The sequence below is a fragment of the Diuraphis noxia genome, unplaced genomic scaffold (assembly GCF_037042655.1).
Source record: "Diuraphis noxia isolate RWA-SAM2 unplaced genomic scaffold, SU_Dnox_SAM2 contig0005, whole genome shotgun sequence".
NCBI lineage: Eukaryota > Metazoa > Arthropoda > Insecta > Hemiptera > Aphididae > Diuraphis > Diuraphis noxia.
In genome coordinates this window covers 21260310-21277577 of record NW_028301715.1, presented here as the reverse complement: position 1 = coordinate 21277577, position 17268 = coordinate 21260310, and the positions used below count along the sequence as shown (strand labels likewise).

General features: G+C 28.8%; 4 protein-coding genes across 7 annotated transcripts; 3 read left to right on the top strand and 1 right to left on the bottom strand.

Annotated features, from left to right (window-relative positions):
• Positions 1-362: 362 nt before the first annotated feature.
• Positions 363-2183, bottom strand: Vps20 (vacuolar protein sorting 20). The gene is made up of 6 exons (XM_015508721.2): positions 1721-2183; positions 1488-1597; positions 1024-1147; positions 844-960; positions 624-774; positions 363-543 (listed from the first exon to the last, which is right to left on the bottom strand). The coding sequence occupies exons 1-6, from the start codon at positions 1781-1783 to the stop codon at positions 488-490; spliced, it is 621 nt and encodes a 206-aa protein (XP_015364207.2). The 5' UTR covers positions 1784-2183; the 3' UTR covers positions 363-487.
• Positions 2184-2658: 475 nt separating this feature from the next.
• Positions 2659-10290, top strand: hrg (poly(A) polymerase hiiragi). 2 transcript variants are annotated; one of them, XM_015508749.2, is made up of 3 exons: positions 2659-3234; positions 7951-8039; positions 8200-10290. In XM_015508749.2, exon 3 carries the CDS (start codon positions 8223-8225, stop codon positions 10143-10145), a length of 1923 nt encoding a protein of 640 aa, XP_015364235.1. In that variant the 5' UTR covers positions 2659-3234; positions 7951-8039; positions 8200-8222; the 3' UTR covers positions 10146-10290. The 2 variants fall into 2 exon arrangements, with proteins under 2 accessions (XP_015364235.1, XP_015364234.1); XM_015508748.2 differs by having other exon boundaries at positions 7951-10290.
• Positions 10130-12906, top strand: LOC107162051 (RCC1 domain-containing protein 1-like). Of its 3 annotated transcripts, none has more exons than XM_089229042.1 (7): positions 10130-10558; positions 10630-10721; positions 10779-10980; positions 11061-11184; positions 11337-11524; positions 11989-12059; positions 12725-12906. In XM_089229042.1, exons 1-7 carry the CDS (start codon positions 10342-10344, stop codon positions 12773-12775), a joined length of 945 nt encoding a protein of 314 aa, XP_089085168.1. In that variant the 5' UTR covers positions 10130-10341; the 3' UTR covers positions 12776-12906. The 3 variants fall into 3 exon arrangements, with proteins under 3 accessions (XP_089085168.1, XP_089085167.1, XP_015364237.2); XM_089229041.1 differs by having other exon boundaries at positions 11989-12273; XM_015508751.2 differs by lacking the exon at positions 12725-12906 and having other exon boundaries at positions 11989-12324.
• Positions 12907-15804: 2898 nt separating this feature from the next.
• Positions 15805-16981, top strand: LOC107162038 (10 kDa heat shock protein, mitochondrial-like). The gene is made up of 3 exons (XM_015508729.2): positions 15805-15986; positions 16382-16543; positions 16630-16981. Exons 1-3 carry the CDS (start codon positions 15984-15986, stop codon positions 16768-16770), a joined length of 306 nt encoding a protein of 101 aa, XP_015364215.2. The 5' UTR covers positions 15805-15983; the 3' UTR covers positions 16771-16981.
• Positions 16982-17268: the final 287 nt, after the last annotated feature.

Here is a 17268-nt window from a genome sequence, read left to right as displayed (position 1 = left end):
CTTGTAAAAACTTTTTAAATAAACCAACCATCGCAATTAGCATGAGATTAATTACCAAAAGATTAGTCATTATAAAATTTGAAGTTTTCAAAACAATTAAACTTTTATCTGTGAATTTGACATTAAAATTAACCCATACTAAAGAACTACCATAAACTAATTCAAGATATCTTGATCTTGATTGATTGTTGTAATAAACAATGTAATCGTTGTAAACTATGTGTATAGTGACATTAATGTCGATTATTAGAACATCACCAAAATTGCTTTGTTTACAGCTAAAGCATAATTAAAAAAATTAAAAAGTTAGACATTCCTATAGTATACAATTCGTTGAAAATGAATTAACTTTAAAACAAATATGCATGTTAAAAATACAACTTTTTTATATTGAACACAATAACAGAAAATAAAAATTTTAATATGTTAAAAATAAATTGACTCTGCCTTTAATTCAGTAACATTTTAACTGAAAATAAAATTTATTTTATTGAGCTTCTAAAGCAATCTTCTTTGTTGGCAATTTTTCTTTTTCTTTGGTCTCTAAATCATGAAATGTATATTTAAGTATGTTGTATTAAAATATATTAATGTATTAATTATAATAGTTAACTTATAATTACCTGGAACAGCTACTGGTAATTCATCTGATGGTACAGTTGGTAATATATCTACAGCTTTTTGATGTTCCACGGCAATTAATTCATTTAATTCAGCTTCAACTGCTTCTTCATCTTCAGTGGACAAGGATCCACTAAGTAAATCGGTTATTTCCTGTTTGAAAAAATTATTTTATAACAAGTTAATTATTTATGTAATATGTTTAAATATAATATCACTTACTTTTTGTTTATCGATTCCTTCTTTAGTTTCATCCAAGAGTTGCTCAATATGTTCGATATTAAACAATTCGTTTGCTTTTTTAAGCGCTAAATTTCCAACTTTAAGGCCTTCAATAACCTATATATAATTGATTGAATTTAATTTATTGTAATACTATAAAAAAATATTCCAAATAAGTACTTTGGATTCTATTTGAGTATATTCTAAATCTTGAATTAATTTTTCAATTGTATCCAAAGATGCTTCAGTACGCTCAAGCTGATCTGTTTGGTATTTCTTTTTTCTCAACAACAGCTTTGCTTTTCTATAACAATGAACATCATAATCATTAAGTTAAAGAAATTGTTAATGCAACCATCAGATGTGCTGTTCCCCTCCACCCTCATTATAAATAAATTAGTTTTTTGCCTCTAAATGAATAACTATTTTTAGACCAGCTATCATAAACCTTTTGGTTATACATTACATTAAAACCAATTAAAAATTCATTTGTTCAAGATATTTTTCAGTAACATTATCCAAACATTTATTTCAATAAATATTTCATCATATTATATGCATCTTAATTTTTAATGATTTTTATTTTTTTGAACTTTTCAAACTTGGATAAGCTGAAATTTAGTAATGAATCATCTCTGACATACTCTCTTTTGTTTTCGGACAGTAGTCTTTTAGCGAGTTCTCTTTCACTTTCTAGTAATTTTTCAACTCTTTGTTGATATCGCTTTAAGGTGTCTCTTTGCTGTTTCATTTGCTAAAAAATTAAATCAATAGCTTTAAAGACACTGTACATAAATGTTAAATACATTTTAATACATGCAGTAGATAAACAAAACAAAGACCAAATACATATTCATTAGTGAACAAGGAACATTACCAGAACTGCTCGATCGTGATCGGTAATACGAGAGACTTTGGGTTTTCCCAATAACATTCCCATATTGAAAAATAATTTTTGACAAGAGTAATCAGCATAAGGCAATCCAGTATCGATTAACGAAACGTAGAACAGTTGATTTCAATGTAAGAAATTCAAATAATAAATAAATATTAAATAATAATTAACTCATATATCTATGCCTAATCAAAATTCAAGGTTTTGAAATGGAATTCTTTTGTTAGGCAAAATATTAAATTTAGAATTATATTAGATAATTAATATTTAATACATGAAAAAAATAGTACAAATTTAATACAAATATTATCGAACAGACTGTTGAACGATTAAGGATAAAGATTTTTTTTTTATCGTGGTACGTGGTTTATTGACTGTAAGAGTAAGTAGTTATAGTTTCTGTTAAGTGTTAATCACAGTTAATTATTCACATATTAATTTTCTATATATCAAAATAAAATTTATCACATTATTATAATGCGTAATGACAATAATAATCACGAATAAATTAATATGCATAGATAATAATTTTATGATACATTATCTTTGGCTTTAAAAACCCGCGACTATGCAGGGTTACCATTTACTAGACTCTAATAAGATTAGATCACATTGTTATTGTTATTATTATTATTATATAGGTATTGTTATTCTACAAGTTTATGTTTATTTATATATATAACAGAGTACAACAATATATTATTATTATTGTATATAAAAAAAAAGCGCAGAATACAACGACATATTATTATGATACATGACGCATAATTATTGTTTATCAATAATTTCACAACTATAATTCAAGGAAACAAGGGCGCATGGCCGTAACTCGCCGAAACCTGCCAGAGTGCCAAGCCAGCCGGCAGCCACACAACCGGGGTACGCGGTCGCACTGTTATCGACATATCGTGGGCGTGTCTGCGCCGTATAGTTACTACGGCGGCGAATACCATGGACATGATATTTCAATATTTGTTTTTTTGTTGCCATAAGCTCGTGAATTAATATTAATAATATTATCGTAATTCGTGAAGTGTTTTGTTTGCCGTTTCCAATTTCCCATAGAAAAAAGAAGAACGTTCTGCGAAACGGTGCGGAAGGCCGACGGCCACGTCAGTTTCTCTCTCCGGACAAACGAACGAATCGCGTGGACGGTGCCAGCGCCGCGGCTCCCGGACACTGTCTGCCAATCACTGCGCAGTGTTGTTTCGGCGTTGTGGTATACCTACGCGTTTCTTGGTCCATTGCGGCGCACCACCGGTTGTCGTGTGGCACGCAGGGACGCTATTATTTTAGAATCATTATTTTTCCACCGTTGTTTACTCATTGTGTTGTTGTTGTTGTTCCAGTGTTTCAGTTTTGAATTATTTTAGACTACCCACGACGAAAACTCTCGCGAAATTATCGTATTGATTATATAGTTTAATATTAAATAGGTTATACGATAGTGTACTTTGTTTTCGTGTTCAACTGACGGTCGCCAAACCGTGTATCATGTAAGTACCTTTCGTATTTGTTCTCGAAACCCCGAGCTCTATATTATAATCATTTATTAATTTTAACCCGTGTACTATGTTGTGTGAAATGTGTGTGCATGTGTGTGTGATCGTTAGTTTGTGTGTTTACGCTTGGATTTATGTAGATTTATAGCATAATAATATTATGATGTCCACTTGCCAGACAAAGCGATCATAAGCCGTCGGTGACTCGTAAATTTACCTGCTCTTATCAAAAACGAATCGCGTGCTAGTGTAGTACCTATACAATTTACGTCGTTCGTTTACTAATTAGTAATTGCTGTCTACGAAGGATATAGTTTACAGTCATTGTTGTTGTTCAGTTACATTACAACAACAGCAGCGGTATATTTTACGTTATCGTGATCTGATATCTAGTTCACTTCGTTCGGACGAAATCTAAACTTGGACCTTGTCGACCCACTAATATTCTTTAATTTAATAGGTACTACATTATTATTAGTAAACATTGGTCGTCGCGTACAGGTACACCTTTGTCATTATGTTCATGATCATGATATGGAGTTTATAAATATAGAATGTAGATTATAGACACTAGACACCATGTTGTATAACTTGGTCTTGATTGAATTTAAAACTATTTTTGTAATTTTAATGAAAATAATTATTTATTTGGGTAATATTGATTTTTATTGAACCCTTATAATTTTTTAAGTAGTTAATATTATATTTCATAGTTAAGTGTAAATAAATAGGCGCCTATTTCAAACACATAATATTTTATGTAATGAATGTGATTTTGATTGTATGATTGTGTACTCACTAAAAAAATGTTTTTCCAAACTAACTTAATCATTAAAAAAAAAAATCTCCCTTCCTGAAAGAAAAAAAAAATGTTTGAATTTTTGGTTGATGATAACAATCTTAGTTAGTACTGCCAAAATTATCCTGTGTTGCAACTAAATATCAATAAAATTAATAGTTTAGTAAGACAAACAATTAATAAATTAATGTAGTTACTTACATTAAACAGTAGATAACTTGGTCAAATTTATCTTATTTTTACAATAGGTAAATTATATTATGATATACCATTGATAATAAATGCAGTTAAGCTCCCAAGAGATTTTTGTTTAAGAAAATTAATTATATTAACAAATTAAGAATAATGACGCAATAAGTTATTTTCAGTCAAAATTAGTTCCAAGGTTATACTATACTTTTAAAGTTTGTAATTTTGTGTATTTCCTTCCACCTTATTCCTCAACAATATTTTAAAAAAATAAACTCACATTAATACCAAAAAAATTATGTTTTTTGTCAATTACCTACCTATTTTTAATGTGACAAAACATTATTTTAAAGTATTTTGTCCACAACTTCTAGGAGAAAATTTGACTGATTTTTCATCAATTATTAAACATGCTAAAACACATATTTAAAAAAAAAAGGCATTGCATAACATAATATTAAAAAGTTATGTTCCTTATAATGCTATTTAACTATAGATTCATAGAAGGATACTTATGTTACCTTACACATTCTATAACAATTATCTAATATCATCATAGATATATTTTACCATCTAGAAAAATATATACCTACTTGTAACTTAAATACTTTATAAATTCATTAAATTCTTTAAACAATTTTAAAATTTGATTTTGGGCTCCAACAGTGCATTTTATTGAAAGGTAATTCTCAAATCCCCAATCTACACCTTGCCACAATCCAATTCCAGTATGACATGATATCATATGAAGATGCACAAAAAAACTGATTTTTGTCAAGCTATGGTATGTTGTCATGCTGGACAGAATATATGTTGGTTATTAAATTAAACTTTTTTTAATGTAAATATTTGACGGTTAAAAATTATGCAATTTTTTTAAAACTAACAAGTTATGCATTTCAAAGGTTTGTTTTTATTCTTGTCTTTGTACATTGTGGATTCTATCTAAGTTTTCTATAAATAAAAATCATTTAGACAAATATACAGCTAACTTTCAAACCATAGTTATGACTAAAGACCAGATTTAGTAGATATTCCAACTTTTTTTGCTGTTAAGATAACCCAAATTTGATCTAATCTATAGTCGATATATACTTAAGTATTATTCCTTTTAATTTTATAATGCAATTTGTTGCAATCTTACATGTTTTTTTTTCAATTTTTTACGATTTTGTATATTTAAATGAACAAAATATTAAACTCTACTAGGTTTTTTGTATAAAATCGTCGTTATTAGCGGATAGTCTGTATTTGTACCATAAAACCATAACTAAGAATTGTATTACAGTGGAACCTTGATTATCCGGGGTAATGATGGGGAGGGGGTCATACGGATAAATGAAAATCACGGTTAATCGAGACTTTTTATAATAATGAAATTTTTTTTTAATTTTGATTAGAAATACATAGGTACAATTTTATAATAATGAAATTTTAAAAATTTGATTCAATTATAATTAGAAATATACATAATGTACATACAATAATTTTATACAACAAGTTATTAGGGCTTAAAATATGAAGTTATCAGTCTTAGTTTTTTTTGGTTTGAAATAATTTTCCTTACTTCACTTTTAATTTTTCTTAAGCCAATAACGTCATGGAAGTCAAAATTTTCCTGTTCGCAGAAGTTCAAGAGGACATAAACTACTTCCATTGCTTGGCTTGTCAGTATTTTTTCAAAATGTTCTTCATTATCACTCTCAGAAGAAGAATCAGGGTGTTGTGAGGTAGATGGTGTGGTTACGCTGCCATAACAAACTGCTATGTCACTGTCACTCAAACGCTCAAATCCCTCTTCGTTAAGATCTTTTTGTTGCCAATCAACAATATCGTCTTCATCAACATTAGTGAAATCTGGAATAGATGTAGCTAGATCAAGACAAGCTTTTATATCCTTATCGACCGTATCTTCGATACTTTCTTCGTCATCATAGTCTTGATCCAAAATTTTCGCCCAAGAAAGTTTTAACGTAGTTGCAGGTACATTTCCCCAAGCATTACATACTGCAAAAATGGCATCTTTTATGGTCCATGTTTTCAAAAGTTCTTTCATCGAATCAAAACAATCTTCTTGCAAAAGATAACGGAGAAAAATCTTTTTGTACCTTCGTTTCAAACAGGAAATCACGCCTTGATCCATTGGTTGTATTATGGAAGTTACGTTTGGTGGTAGATAGTAGACAAAAATTTAACCATCCAGGGTTTTCAGGGTATTCTGAGGGGTGTGAAGGAGCATTATCAAGTAGAAGAACAGCTCTTTTTGGTACTCCTTTTTCATTCTGAAATTTTTGTACAGATGGTACAAAAACGTTAAAAAACCATTTACTAAAAATAACCTGGTTCATCCAAGCTTTTGGGTGGTGGTAATAGTCACATGGTAAATATTTCATTTCTGTCCCTTTTAAAGATCTTGGTTTCTTAGCTTTCCCAATAACAGTTAATTTGATCTTATGTGAACCGGTCGCATTTGAACAAGTCATAATAGTAAGTCGTTCTTTACTAGATTTATGTCCAGGAGCTGATTTTTCAGATTGCGCAGCAAGTGTTTTCGAAGGTAGCATTTTCCAGAATAGACCTGATTCATCTGCGTTGTACACTTGGTCAGGGGACAAGTTCAATTTTGAAAGGAATGAATTGAATTCGTCATAGTGTTGCAGCAGTTAAATCTCCACTCAGGCTTTTGCCTTGAATGTCCAGCTGTCTTATGCCATGGCTAGTTTTGAACCTAAATAACCAGCCTTGTGAAGCATTAAATGTTTTCTCAATTTTCAAATGTTCATGAAACCATTTTGCTTTTTCACAAACCATTGGCCCTGAAATCGGTATGCCTTCAATACGCTTCTGTTTAAACCATTCAAAAAGAGCAGATCCCATGTTAGATAATGATGACTTTTTCATAGTTTTTCTCTTCTTAGCTGATACTTCTGCACAAGATATGAACTTGAAAATTTCATTTTTTTTGTTTGATTAAGTCATGAACTGTCTGTTGACCCACGCCAAATTCATTTGCAAGTTTTTGAACACTTTCACCATTATCTACAGCCCGGTTAATAATCAACACCTTTTTCTCTAGAGAAAGAACGACACGTTTTCGTTTAGCACTCATTATAAGATTAATATGTTATACCACACGTTACATTCGGCGATAGCGAAGGAAAAAAGCAAACTGAAGGTGATTCGATAAATATAATAATCGATGTACAATATAAGAGTGAGCACGGTTAATCGCAAACACGGATAATCGAGGTTTACTGTATCATCTATAACCTATTGTTCAATATATATAACTATCATTGGTCTACCTACTACTTATGAAGTCATTTAAACTTTAAAAAAGGTTAATTTAAATGTAACACCTTATTGAATTGTTTTAAATATGCACCAATAACGTAAACTATGTAGTATAGACATAGAACACAGTTTTTTTTTTATATATACATATTTTAATTAATAGAAGATTTAATTTTAATGAATACGATTTGGAATTGTACCTAGTTATCAATTTTACTTCATAAAAGTAACTTAAACAACATTTGTTTTTTTAATTATGAGAATTTAAACTTTTGCATTTTTACTATACAGTTTTTACAATTTTTACAATTATACAATTTGAATATGCAATTTTTGTGTTTTAATGCAATTATATAATTATTTTCCATTGTATAATTATATATACTAATAAACTGAATGTGTATATCTATTTTTTATTTTTATTTTAGGACTTAATCAAGATATACTTATTGAATAATCAGATAAAAATAACTAAGTATCAAAAACCAGCATGCCCCAGAGTTCGTGAATAAAATAGGTATCTAGTATCTAAATAACTGTTACATTTTTACTTTAAACTATGCAATGTACTGACTTTTTTGATATCAGTATTTTGTATTAGACATTAAATCAAGAATTTATTTTATATATTAACTGGTAATTTAAACTATTAAAATAGTTTTTTTATTTTTAAATAGAGTATTCCTAAAATCTTTTTAAAATGTATGGAATGACATCGGCAATAAGTGATGCTCTTCCGACAGACATTGATATACAATTAACAAAATCATTAGATGATGCTCTTTCAAGAGAAAAAGTTATTACTACTGATGAAGATTTATCTCAAAGGCTTGAAGTATTATCAATGCTTAATAATTTGGCTAAAGAATGGATACGTGAAGTTAGTATGGAAAGGAATTTACCTGAAATAACTGCTGAAAATGTTGGAGGATTAGTATGCACATTTGGATCCTATCGTCTTGGTGTTTATCATAAAGGTGCAGATATTGATGCGATTGTCATTGTCCCAAGACATATAACCAGAGCTGATTACTTTGCAACTTTTTATAATAAGTTAAAAGAAAACCCTAGTATAAACAATGTTCGAGCTGTTGAAGAAGCTTTTGTCCCAGTTATCAAAATGATAATTCAAGGCATTGAAATTGATATGTTGTTTGCACGTCTTGCTTTAAAAGAAGTGCATGAAGATACTGATTTGCAACAGGACGATCTGCTGAGAAATTTGAATCCTAAATGTGTACGAAGTTTAAATGGCTGTCGTGTAACAGATTCTATTTTACGATTAGTTCCAAATCGAGAATCGTTCAAGAAAACATTAATCGCAATAAAATTATGGGCTAAACGTCATAGAGTGTACTCAAATGCTTTGGGATACCTTGGGGGGGTTTCTTGGGCAATGTTAGTTGCTAGAGTATGCCAGTTATATCCAAATGCAGCACCGGCAACTTTGATACATAAGTTTTTTTTAATTTTTTCTAAGTGGCAATGGCCTCAGCCTGTCTTATTAAAACCATCATATTTTATGGATCTCGGATATCCAGTGTGGGATCCAAGAGTTAACATGGCAGATCGTAATCATGTTATGCCTATTATAACTCCTGTTTACCCTCAACAAAATTCAACTTTTAATGTTTCTCATTCCACTCTAGCCATAATACAAGATGAATTTAAAACAAGTCTAGACATTATGGGAGAAATTTTAACCGGAGAATCAAGTTGGTCAAAAATTTTTCAACCATCTAAATTTTTCACAAAGTATAGATATTTCTTGGCTATAACTGTGTTTGCAAATTGTGATGAAGAATTACTTGAATGGAGAGGGTTAGTTGAATCAAGACTTCGTTTTTTGCCTACATCTTTAGAAGAAATTGAATGTGTCCAAAGATCTCATTTAAATCCTGACCAGTTTGTGCTACCTTATGATAAATCACAAGGAAGGCCATCATCAGTTTGGTTTGTTGGTCTAGAAATATCTAAGTCGAATGGCACTGTGGTTCAATTAGATTTTAGTTCTCATATCCGAGATTTCTGTTTATTGGTGAAAAGTAGAGCTCATGCTATTTTTAAAGATGGAATGGATATACAAGTTAATCATTTAAAAAGAAAAGACTTGAAGGATTATGTACCTGATGAGTTGAAAAAAGAAAAAGCCATTCCAAATACTGTTGGTAGTAAAATTATTGCACGGTTATCGACGGAGGGTAGACATTCTATTTCAGAATTAGAAAAAGAGTCACAAAAAAGTCCTACATCTAGAAAACGTAGTATTGAAGATGAAATTGATGACAATATAATTAAAAAAAGCCTATCGTTAAATGAAGAAATGTTTGTGTTGGGATCAGTAGAAACTCAAAGAAGTCCATCATCTGAAAACAAATCGAACAACCTAGTAAATACTCTACTATCATCTCCAAAAGAAAATCATTCTGTATCAACAGAAAATGAAACCAAAGAAAATATAAATTTTGTAAAAGAATCTCTATTGCTATCTGATGCCAAACATTCCACTATTGAATCAGGGAATTCTCTAACTAGTCCAGTATCAAATAAATGTTGTGCTGATGATGAAACTGATGAAAACGATCAAAAAAAATTAAGGCTTCTTCATCCAACTGTTGCCTAATTACCCATGTGTTCATATGATATTATTCTTCAAATAAATATATATATATATAAATAAATATATTAAATATACATACGAAAAAAAATTAAAAATACAAAAAAACAAAAAAATTCAAAAAAAAAAAATATTTAAAAAATGAACAAAATGCCAGTCATATAAAATTCATTTTTTTTTTTGTAAAATAGTAAATTATTTTATGTTCTGTTATATTGTAATGCTTTGCAATTTAACAACAGACTTAGATTCATATTTAAACAGCATCATGGGTATGTTTTGGTGCGGATTTAACGGGTTCAACCAATTGAACATTGAATCAAACGTCAACTTGGATTTTCATGCTTATTGCAACAAAGAAGATTATGGCGAAGTTCTACAAGTGGATTTTTCTTGGAGTACTGCTTCTATTTTGACAAGTATTCAATCTAATTCACTATTATTTTAATTATTATTTTATTTAATGAAAATTGTATATATTTAATTAAAGGTTCTGGTAAAATTCTTATGAGTGGTCTCATCAACAAAAAAATAATCAATTTTGAAGTATTGGATGATTTAAGATATGGTCCTTTTAAATCTGTAAGCGGATAATAATTATTAGTTTTGACTATTTAATTTATATTATACAATCTTTAGATTTCTTCATCTGAATCAAAAATATTAGCTATTGATTCAATTGGCAATTGTTGGTCTTATTCAAAATGCGATGGCAAGTGGAAAGATATTACTCAAATAATACAAAGGGAAAAGCAAGTCTCTGTGTCCAGAAATCAAAACCAACCATTAATAAATTTTGTATGCTGTAGTGATACAACCCATCTAGCAGCTACACATAATGGTATTTATTAATTTCAAATTGTTTTTTTATAAACATTTTAAAATAAATAAATATTTGAGAGTAAGTTGTTTTCATTTTAGAAATATATTCAATTCCTACTAAGATATTCAATTCGAAATTCAAAGTCACTCAAGTAGTGTGTGGGTTTGAGCATATTGTTATTTTAATGGAAACTGGGTGCTTATATACACAGGGATCCAGCAGGTAAGCTGTATTTACCACATAATCTTTAATATTTTGTATTCTATTGTACTTTTTTGTGTCTTTTGGTACTATATCAAATTCATCAAGCAATTATTCCCATATCATAAATAATGGTATATTAAAGATTTTAAAATGTACAAAAATACTTGCAGTCGAGGTCAATTAGGTCATGGTGAATTAAATGAAGAAGATCATCCACGGCTTTTGAAATCTTTAGATGGTATTCGAGTGATAAATACTTCTGCTGGTGGTTGGCATACTGCTGCAATCACAGAATATAATGATCTCTACATGTGGGGCTGGAATCATTCTGGGCTACTAGGAATTTCAAACTCCCCAGGTACTAAATATACAATAATTAAATCATAAAAATGAAAAGTTAATAATTGTAATTTTAATGTAAATGATATATAATATTATTTATTCAATCAATTATAATGTGTTATACTTGGGGCAGTGGTTCAAAACATCAGCTAAAATATGTTTATGTAATGCGTATTGTCACAGCTAAAATCTTAATGATTTATTATGTCATATTATTTTAGTACTTTGCCATCTTTAGAAAATAATATACAATGTATGTACAATTATTTGTTTAAACATTATAATCAGACTATTTTTAGCATTTTACTGTTTGATGTTGATAATAATTACCAACTAATTGAAGGTTGAATGTTTTGTATGACTTAATTAGGTTTACGGCACTAATAAACGTATTCAAAATAGTTAAAACAGGTGAAATATCATGTTGAATGCTTTTAATATTTTTTTAAAGTTAAAAATTAATTAATGACATTTTTACAGAAAGTGGTGGTATAATAATGGCTCCAGAACCAGTACTGATTAGTTGGACTGAAGAGACAGATATCGAACAAGTGAGTTTGGGGGCAAGACATTCGATGGTTCTATCTAAGAACAATATACTTTGGGGTTGTGGGTGGAATGCTCACAAACAGCTTGGTATTGAGACATACCAATTAACTTGTGACCGAATGATAAACTTAAGTGATTTATCTCCGTTGCTGAAAAACAATGTAAGAAAAATCGTCAAAGTAGTATGTGGCGCATGGAATAGTGCCTTGCTGTTAGGTAAATGACAATTTAATCCATAAAAATAAAATAATACTAAGATTTTTAATATTTATTTTAATGTGTGATTTAGTATTTGGTGTTTCTGGAAAACAGTTTTTAGGAATATAGGATTTGTTGTAAAGAGTTTTGTCCATGTTCATCTTATTACTTAAATTCTAAAACAAAAAAAAATTTTCAAGAGTGTAACAAGTTCGTTTTATTTTTAACAAAAGAGTTAATCTCGAGTAAAAATAAATATATTGTTTTCAAATTATTATCATTTATTAATTTTTATACTAAGCCTCAAATTTAATTGATTGATTCGAGATATCCTAAATATTTTAATTATTTGCTTCATAATATTTTTATTTATACCAACTATAATTTATAATTTGATGAAACATGTATTTATGTGGGTAAATTTTAGCTCATGAGGAAATTAATATTTGTAATATTTTAAATTATCTAGAAAATGAAAAAGAACAATAATTTTATTAAAAAATATATACTTCTTCATTGAACAAAATATGGCGTGGATGGAAATAAGCATTAAACAATTGGCAAGTTTAAATTGACTTATTTATGTATACACGTATTATTGTTATTTATTATTTGATTTTATTATTTTTGAAATAAATGATTTGAATATAATTTGCATAGTATTTTACATTATTAATCATAACCATGTGTCCATGTTAGTGTATAAATGCTAAAAAAAATTCTATTAAATGCATATTAATTTATTTTTGTTCATTATTTTATGTAATTTCTATCACTTTGTTCACTCTTGAAGTTCTATATTCACTCTACACAATAAAATGTTACTTGGAGTGACTAGACTTAGGTAAATGTTATGTGCTAAAAAATAAAAGTATTGACAAAAACTACAGTAGTCCTCAACTTTTAATGTTCTCAGTATATTTACTTTGTAGGCTTTAAAATAATTATACTTATAAATAATTTAACAAATTACTAAATTTTATAAACTATTTGTTATAGTGTATTATTATTTATTTTTTTATTTATGTCTATATACTATATATAGGTGCATCATATTATTTTGAGATAAGAATGATTTTCTATAGGTAACCTAATGTAACCTCAGTTTGTAGTAAAATATAATATCACAAAGAAAATTAATCAATGTGTGCAATGGAAAACTATTACATAGTGTCTTAAGAGGACGTGATACCCGCATGTGTTGTCTCCGTCTTACAAATGCGTAACATGGTACATTTTTCGCTCAGCAGAACACGTGTAGCTCCGTTAACTTAAAAATAAGAGTGAACTGACCTCTTATAAAATTTAAAGGTAAGATTATTATCTAGACAACCTCATATGCTTTTTATTTTATATCAAATTTAAAGCGAGTTATGAGTATTTTAAAATTGTGAATTTTTTGTGCATCTTAAAATACTCATAACTTCCTTTAAAATTTAAATATATTAAAAAGCATATGAGGTTGACTAGATAACAATCATACCTTTAAATTTTATAAGAGGTCAATTCACTCTAATTTTTAAGCAAACGGAGCTACACGTGTTCTGCTGAACGTAAAATTTACTATTTAATGCACTTGTAAGACAGAGACAACACATGCGGGTATCACGTCCTCTTAATGTGTATACATTAGTGATTCACAGGGTAGGCATTCCATATACTGATATGGATATCAACTATTTAGTTATCTGCAAAGATTAAAAACAAGAGTTTCTTGGAAAAAATTTAAATGTGTTTGCTTCATATAAGTTCAACTTTAAGCATTTATAATATGTATAGAAGAATCTATCAATGTGTATCGGACTCAGGCTTTGGTACGTAACTATTCTTTATTTAGGCGTTTGTATTGAATTTGTTTCTTGATAATCTAGGATCTAACTAGTGTTGTAGGTTGTGAGTGTGAACATTTTTGAAAATGAAAATAATATTGGCATGTAAATAGGTAGTTAGGTGTGTGCAGTAGAAATGAATATGTTCTTCATTTTACATTTATCCTGTTGGTGAGTGTATACACTTAATCATAGAACTACAGAAATTGAAGGGATTTGCAGCCATAAGGAAATGTTGCTACATAACCTATTAAAAAGTGGCTTATTGACAAAATAAAAAAATTAATATGTTGATAAAAAATGTCATAAGTTGAGTAATAAGTAATGACTAATGAGTATACTAAATCAATCGGAAAATGAAGCTACCAATATTAACTGTTGATACTCTATAGAAATGAGAAACTAGTAGTTCTTATGGAGCTCTAAAATTATGCATATTCCTATACCTATGTATTAACATTGAACTCAAAACATCCAAATTATCATGTGACGGTTTGTGCATAATGAGTCACGCAAAATGTGATCTTTAAAGAGGCAAAAAACGAGCAATTGTATTAAAAATTTGGCTATTCTCAAGAATCATAGCAATAACCAATTGAATAATGTATCATTTTATTAATTTAACAACTTTCCACAACAAAATAAGCCAACAACCTTAGTAAGTAGTTTAGGCTTTCATAAATATTAAAATGTGTTGGACATTTTTAAAAATATAGCCTATACGTAGCTAGCAGCTACTTTAAAAGACAACACAATTGTATTCAAATACAATTTTTATATTTATATTATGTACATGATATAGCTTTAAGTAATAAGTGTCGGTGGTATACCTTTTATATTCATTATAATTTAAGAACACTTGCCACTAAGGTAAGTAGGTGCCTACAAATAAATGATGCAAATTTGGAAATAGACGGAAAAAATTAGCCAAGTACCTATTTTTTACCAATTGTTCTGTGCTACAGATAGGTAGCCATTCTCTTGTAAGCTGTACCTAAACCTATATGGCTATATAGGTATGGACTATATTCATATTTGAAAAACAATTTTTCCTACAAAAGATGAAGATCATTCAATTTTTTAGTTAAGTACTGAAAATTAAAATTTTCACAAATGTTTACGTTTTTTTTCTTCATAATTTAAAAAACAGCACTGAGAAATATTTTCTTTATCATACTGAAGTACAAACTAGAACAAATTTTCTTTTCACTTTTCAGAGACCTTCCTCATAATTGACGATTGGAGAATTTATCTCAATTAGAAAACTATTAAAAAAACAACATAATTTTTCGCTCTGCCCAGAAATAAAAATATAAAAATTATAGCCAGTATGGTACCAAAAAATGATATGCACCTACGCGTCTACGCTATTTTCAATTATAAATATTTTTCAAAATTTCAAAGTTAAATTTGAATGGCCACTAAATAGACCGCCGATACCTGATGGTAAAATTGTTGAGTTCTTCTTCCAAATAATAACATGTTAAAATACAAATAATAATGTATTTAATTGTTTTTAAATCACACAGTTTTTTAAATATATCTTAAGCTTCTAAAATGAAATTATTTTGTTATTTATCATTTATGAGACATTGTCTTGTCACCTAAATTGTATTTAAAACGTATTTTATTGAGGAAAAAAAGGATTCGGAAAAAAAATTGTATTCCATGAAAATATTTTATAACCTTACTTTTATCTGCGGTCTGATAACGTCCTTGTCGTCGCGTATGGGTATTGGCCATGATTGAGTAATATGGTTTTAGTTTAACCTATTCCATTAAAATTAAAGTTCTCTGTTCTCTCATTGCTCTCCGTTCTAAATACCCCGTATCCGACAATTATTGTCATATTTTTTCTTACTTCACTATTGAAACTATCAGAGCCACTATCCAATCAAAATGGTAAGATGTCTTTATTGTTATTAAAACGTGTAATATGTTGAGATATTTCGTCCGACATTATTTTCAAAAGTTATTGCCAAGCGGCAAACATGTAGGTGTGTGTGGTTTCAACGTTTCGGTACGCCATAATAATATCATACTTGTCTTCAATCAATCGATGCTTCCCTTTGGCAAATCATTTCTTTTTACTCTGTAGCTGGACCTTCTCGTAATTATCATGATTTGTTTCATAAGTTCCATCCTTGGTCTTCCACTTCCAATCACACTTGTATACATATCATTAGAACACACTTAATAATGTAATGTTACACTTAATGTCGAATGTGTAGTGTCCCTTGCGGTTTTGTAATTTTATTTGTTGCATCTGTTGTCTAACTTTGATTTTGTTTGAACAGGCTTCAATTGCAACCAAGTTCCGTCCACTCTTTGATCGAGTTTTGGTCAAACGTTTGGACGCTGTTAAGCAAAGTAAAGGAGGTATAATGTTACCTGAAAGTGCTGCGAAAAAAATCCGTGAGGCAACTGTCATAGCTGTAGGTCCAGGAGCTAGAACTCAGGTACATCAACTATTTCATTAATGAGTACCTTTATTAATGAGAATCCTATGTGCATGATTAATTTTTATTAATTATTTTAATTTTAGGATGGAAAAACAGTACCAATTGATGTTAATGTTGGTGACCGAGTATTGTTACCAGAATATGGTGGTACTGCAATTCAATTAGATGATGACGACTCATACACAATTTTCAAAGAATCAGAATTATTAGCTAAAGTAGAGTAATTATGAAAATATAATTAGGTTACCAAATTATAATGAGACTGATTAATTTAGTGGGAGATAGTTATTTTCACCTTTGTTTAAAATTTAAAAAAATTCCAACATTTTACTTCTGATTGTGCTTAAGATAGCTCTGTACTCTTTTTTTCAAATTTAATTTTATCTGCTGTTTTTTATTATTTATATTTAAAATAAAATAGTTTTGAAAATTTAAGCATTATTTTATTATTATTACGAATATTCCTTATAAAAGTAGTGTCTAACTAATTCACTCATTAAAATATGCACCTACAAAAAAAAATGTATCAAATAAATTAATATGTTATTTTGTTAGATAAATAATATCTAGGCTTTCTTAATTTGTATTTAAGTACCAAATACCTAACGTATTTTATCTGTCTTAGGAAATGTTGTTTAAAAATATTACCAATGTACTAGTTCTAATTTTTCATCTTTTACTCAGACCATAAAATACATTTTAAAAATGAACAACTTCATTTT

Excerpts from the sequence above, each read along its gene's own strand:
- Vps20 (XM_015508721.2), bottom strand. The coding sequence starts at position 1,783 with ATGGGAATGTTATTGGGAAAACCCAAAGTCTCTCGTATTACCGATCAC. Across the intron at positions 1,598-1,720 it reads ATCACGATCGAGCAGTTCTG|CAAATGAAACAGCAAAGAGA; the intron begins GTAATGTTCCTT and ends TTAATTTTTTAG. Across the intron at positions 544-623 it reads ATTACCAGTAGCTGTTCCAG|AGACCAAAGAAAAAGAAAAA; the intron begins GTAATTATAAGT and ends TTCATGATTTAG.
- hrg (XM_015508749.2), top strand. The coding sequence starts at position 8,223 with ATGTATGGAATGACATCGGCAATAAGTGATGCTCTTCCGACAGACATT.
- LOC107162051 (XM_089229041.1), top strand. The coding sequence starts at position 10,342 with ATGTTCTGTTATATTGTAATGCTTTGCAATTTAACAACAGACTTAGAT. Across the intron at positions 10,722-10,778 it reads GATATGGTCCTTTTAAATCT|ATTTCTTCATCTGAATCAAA; the intron begins GTAAGCGGATAA and ends TACAATCTTTAG. Across the intron at positions 10,981-11,060 it reads TCTAGCAGCTACACATAATG|AAATATATTCAATTCCTACT; the intron begins GTATTTATTAAT and ends TTTTCATTTTAG.
- LOC107162038 (XM_015508729.2), top strand. Across the intron at positions 16,544-16,629 it reads GTCCAGGAGCTAGAACTCAG|GATGGAAAAACAGTACCAAT; the intron begins GTACATCAACTA and ends TTTTAATTTTAG.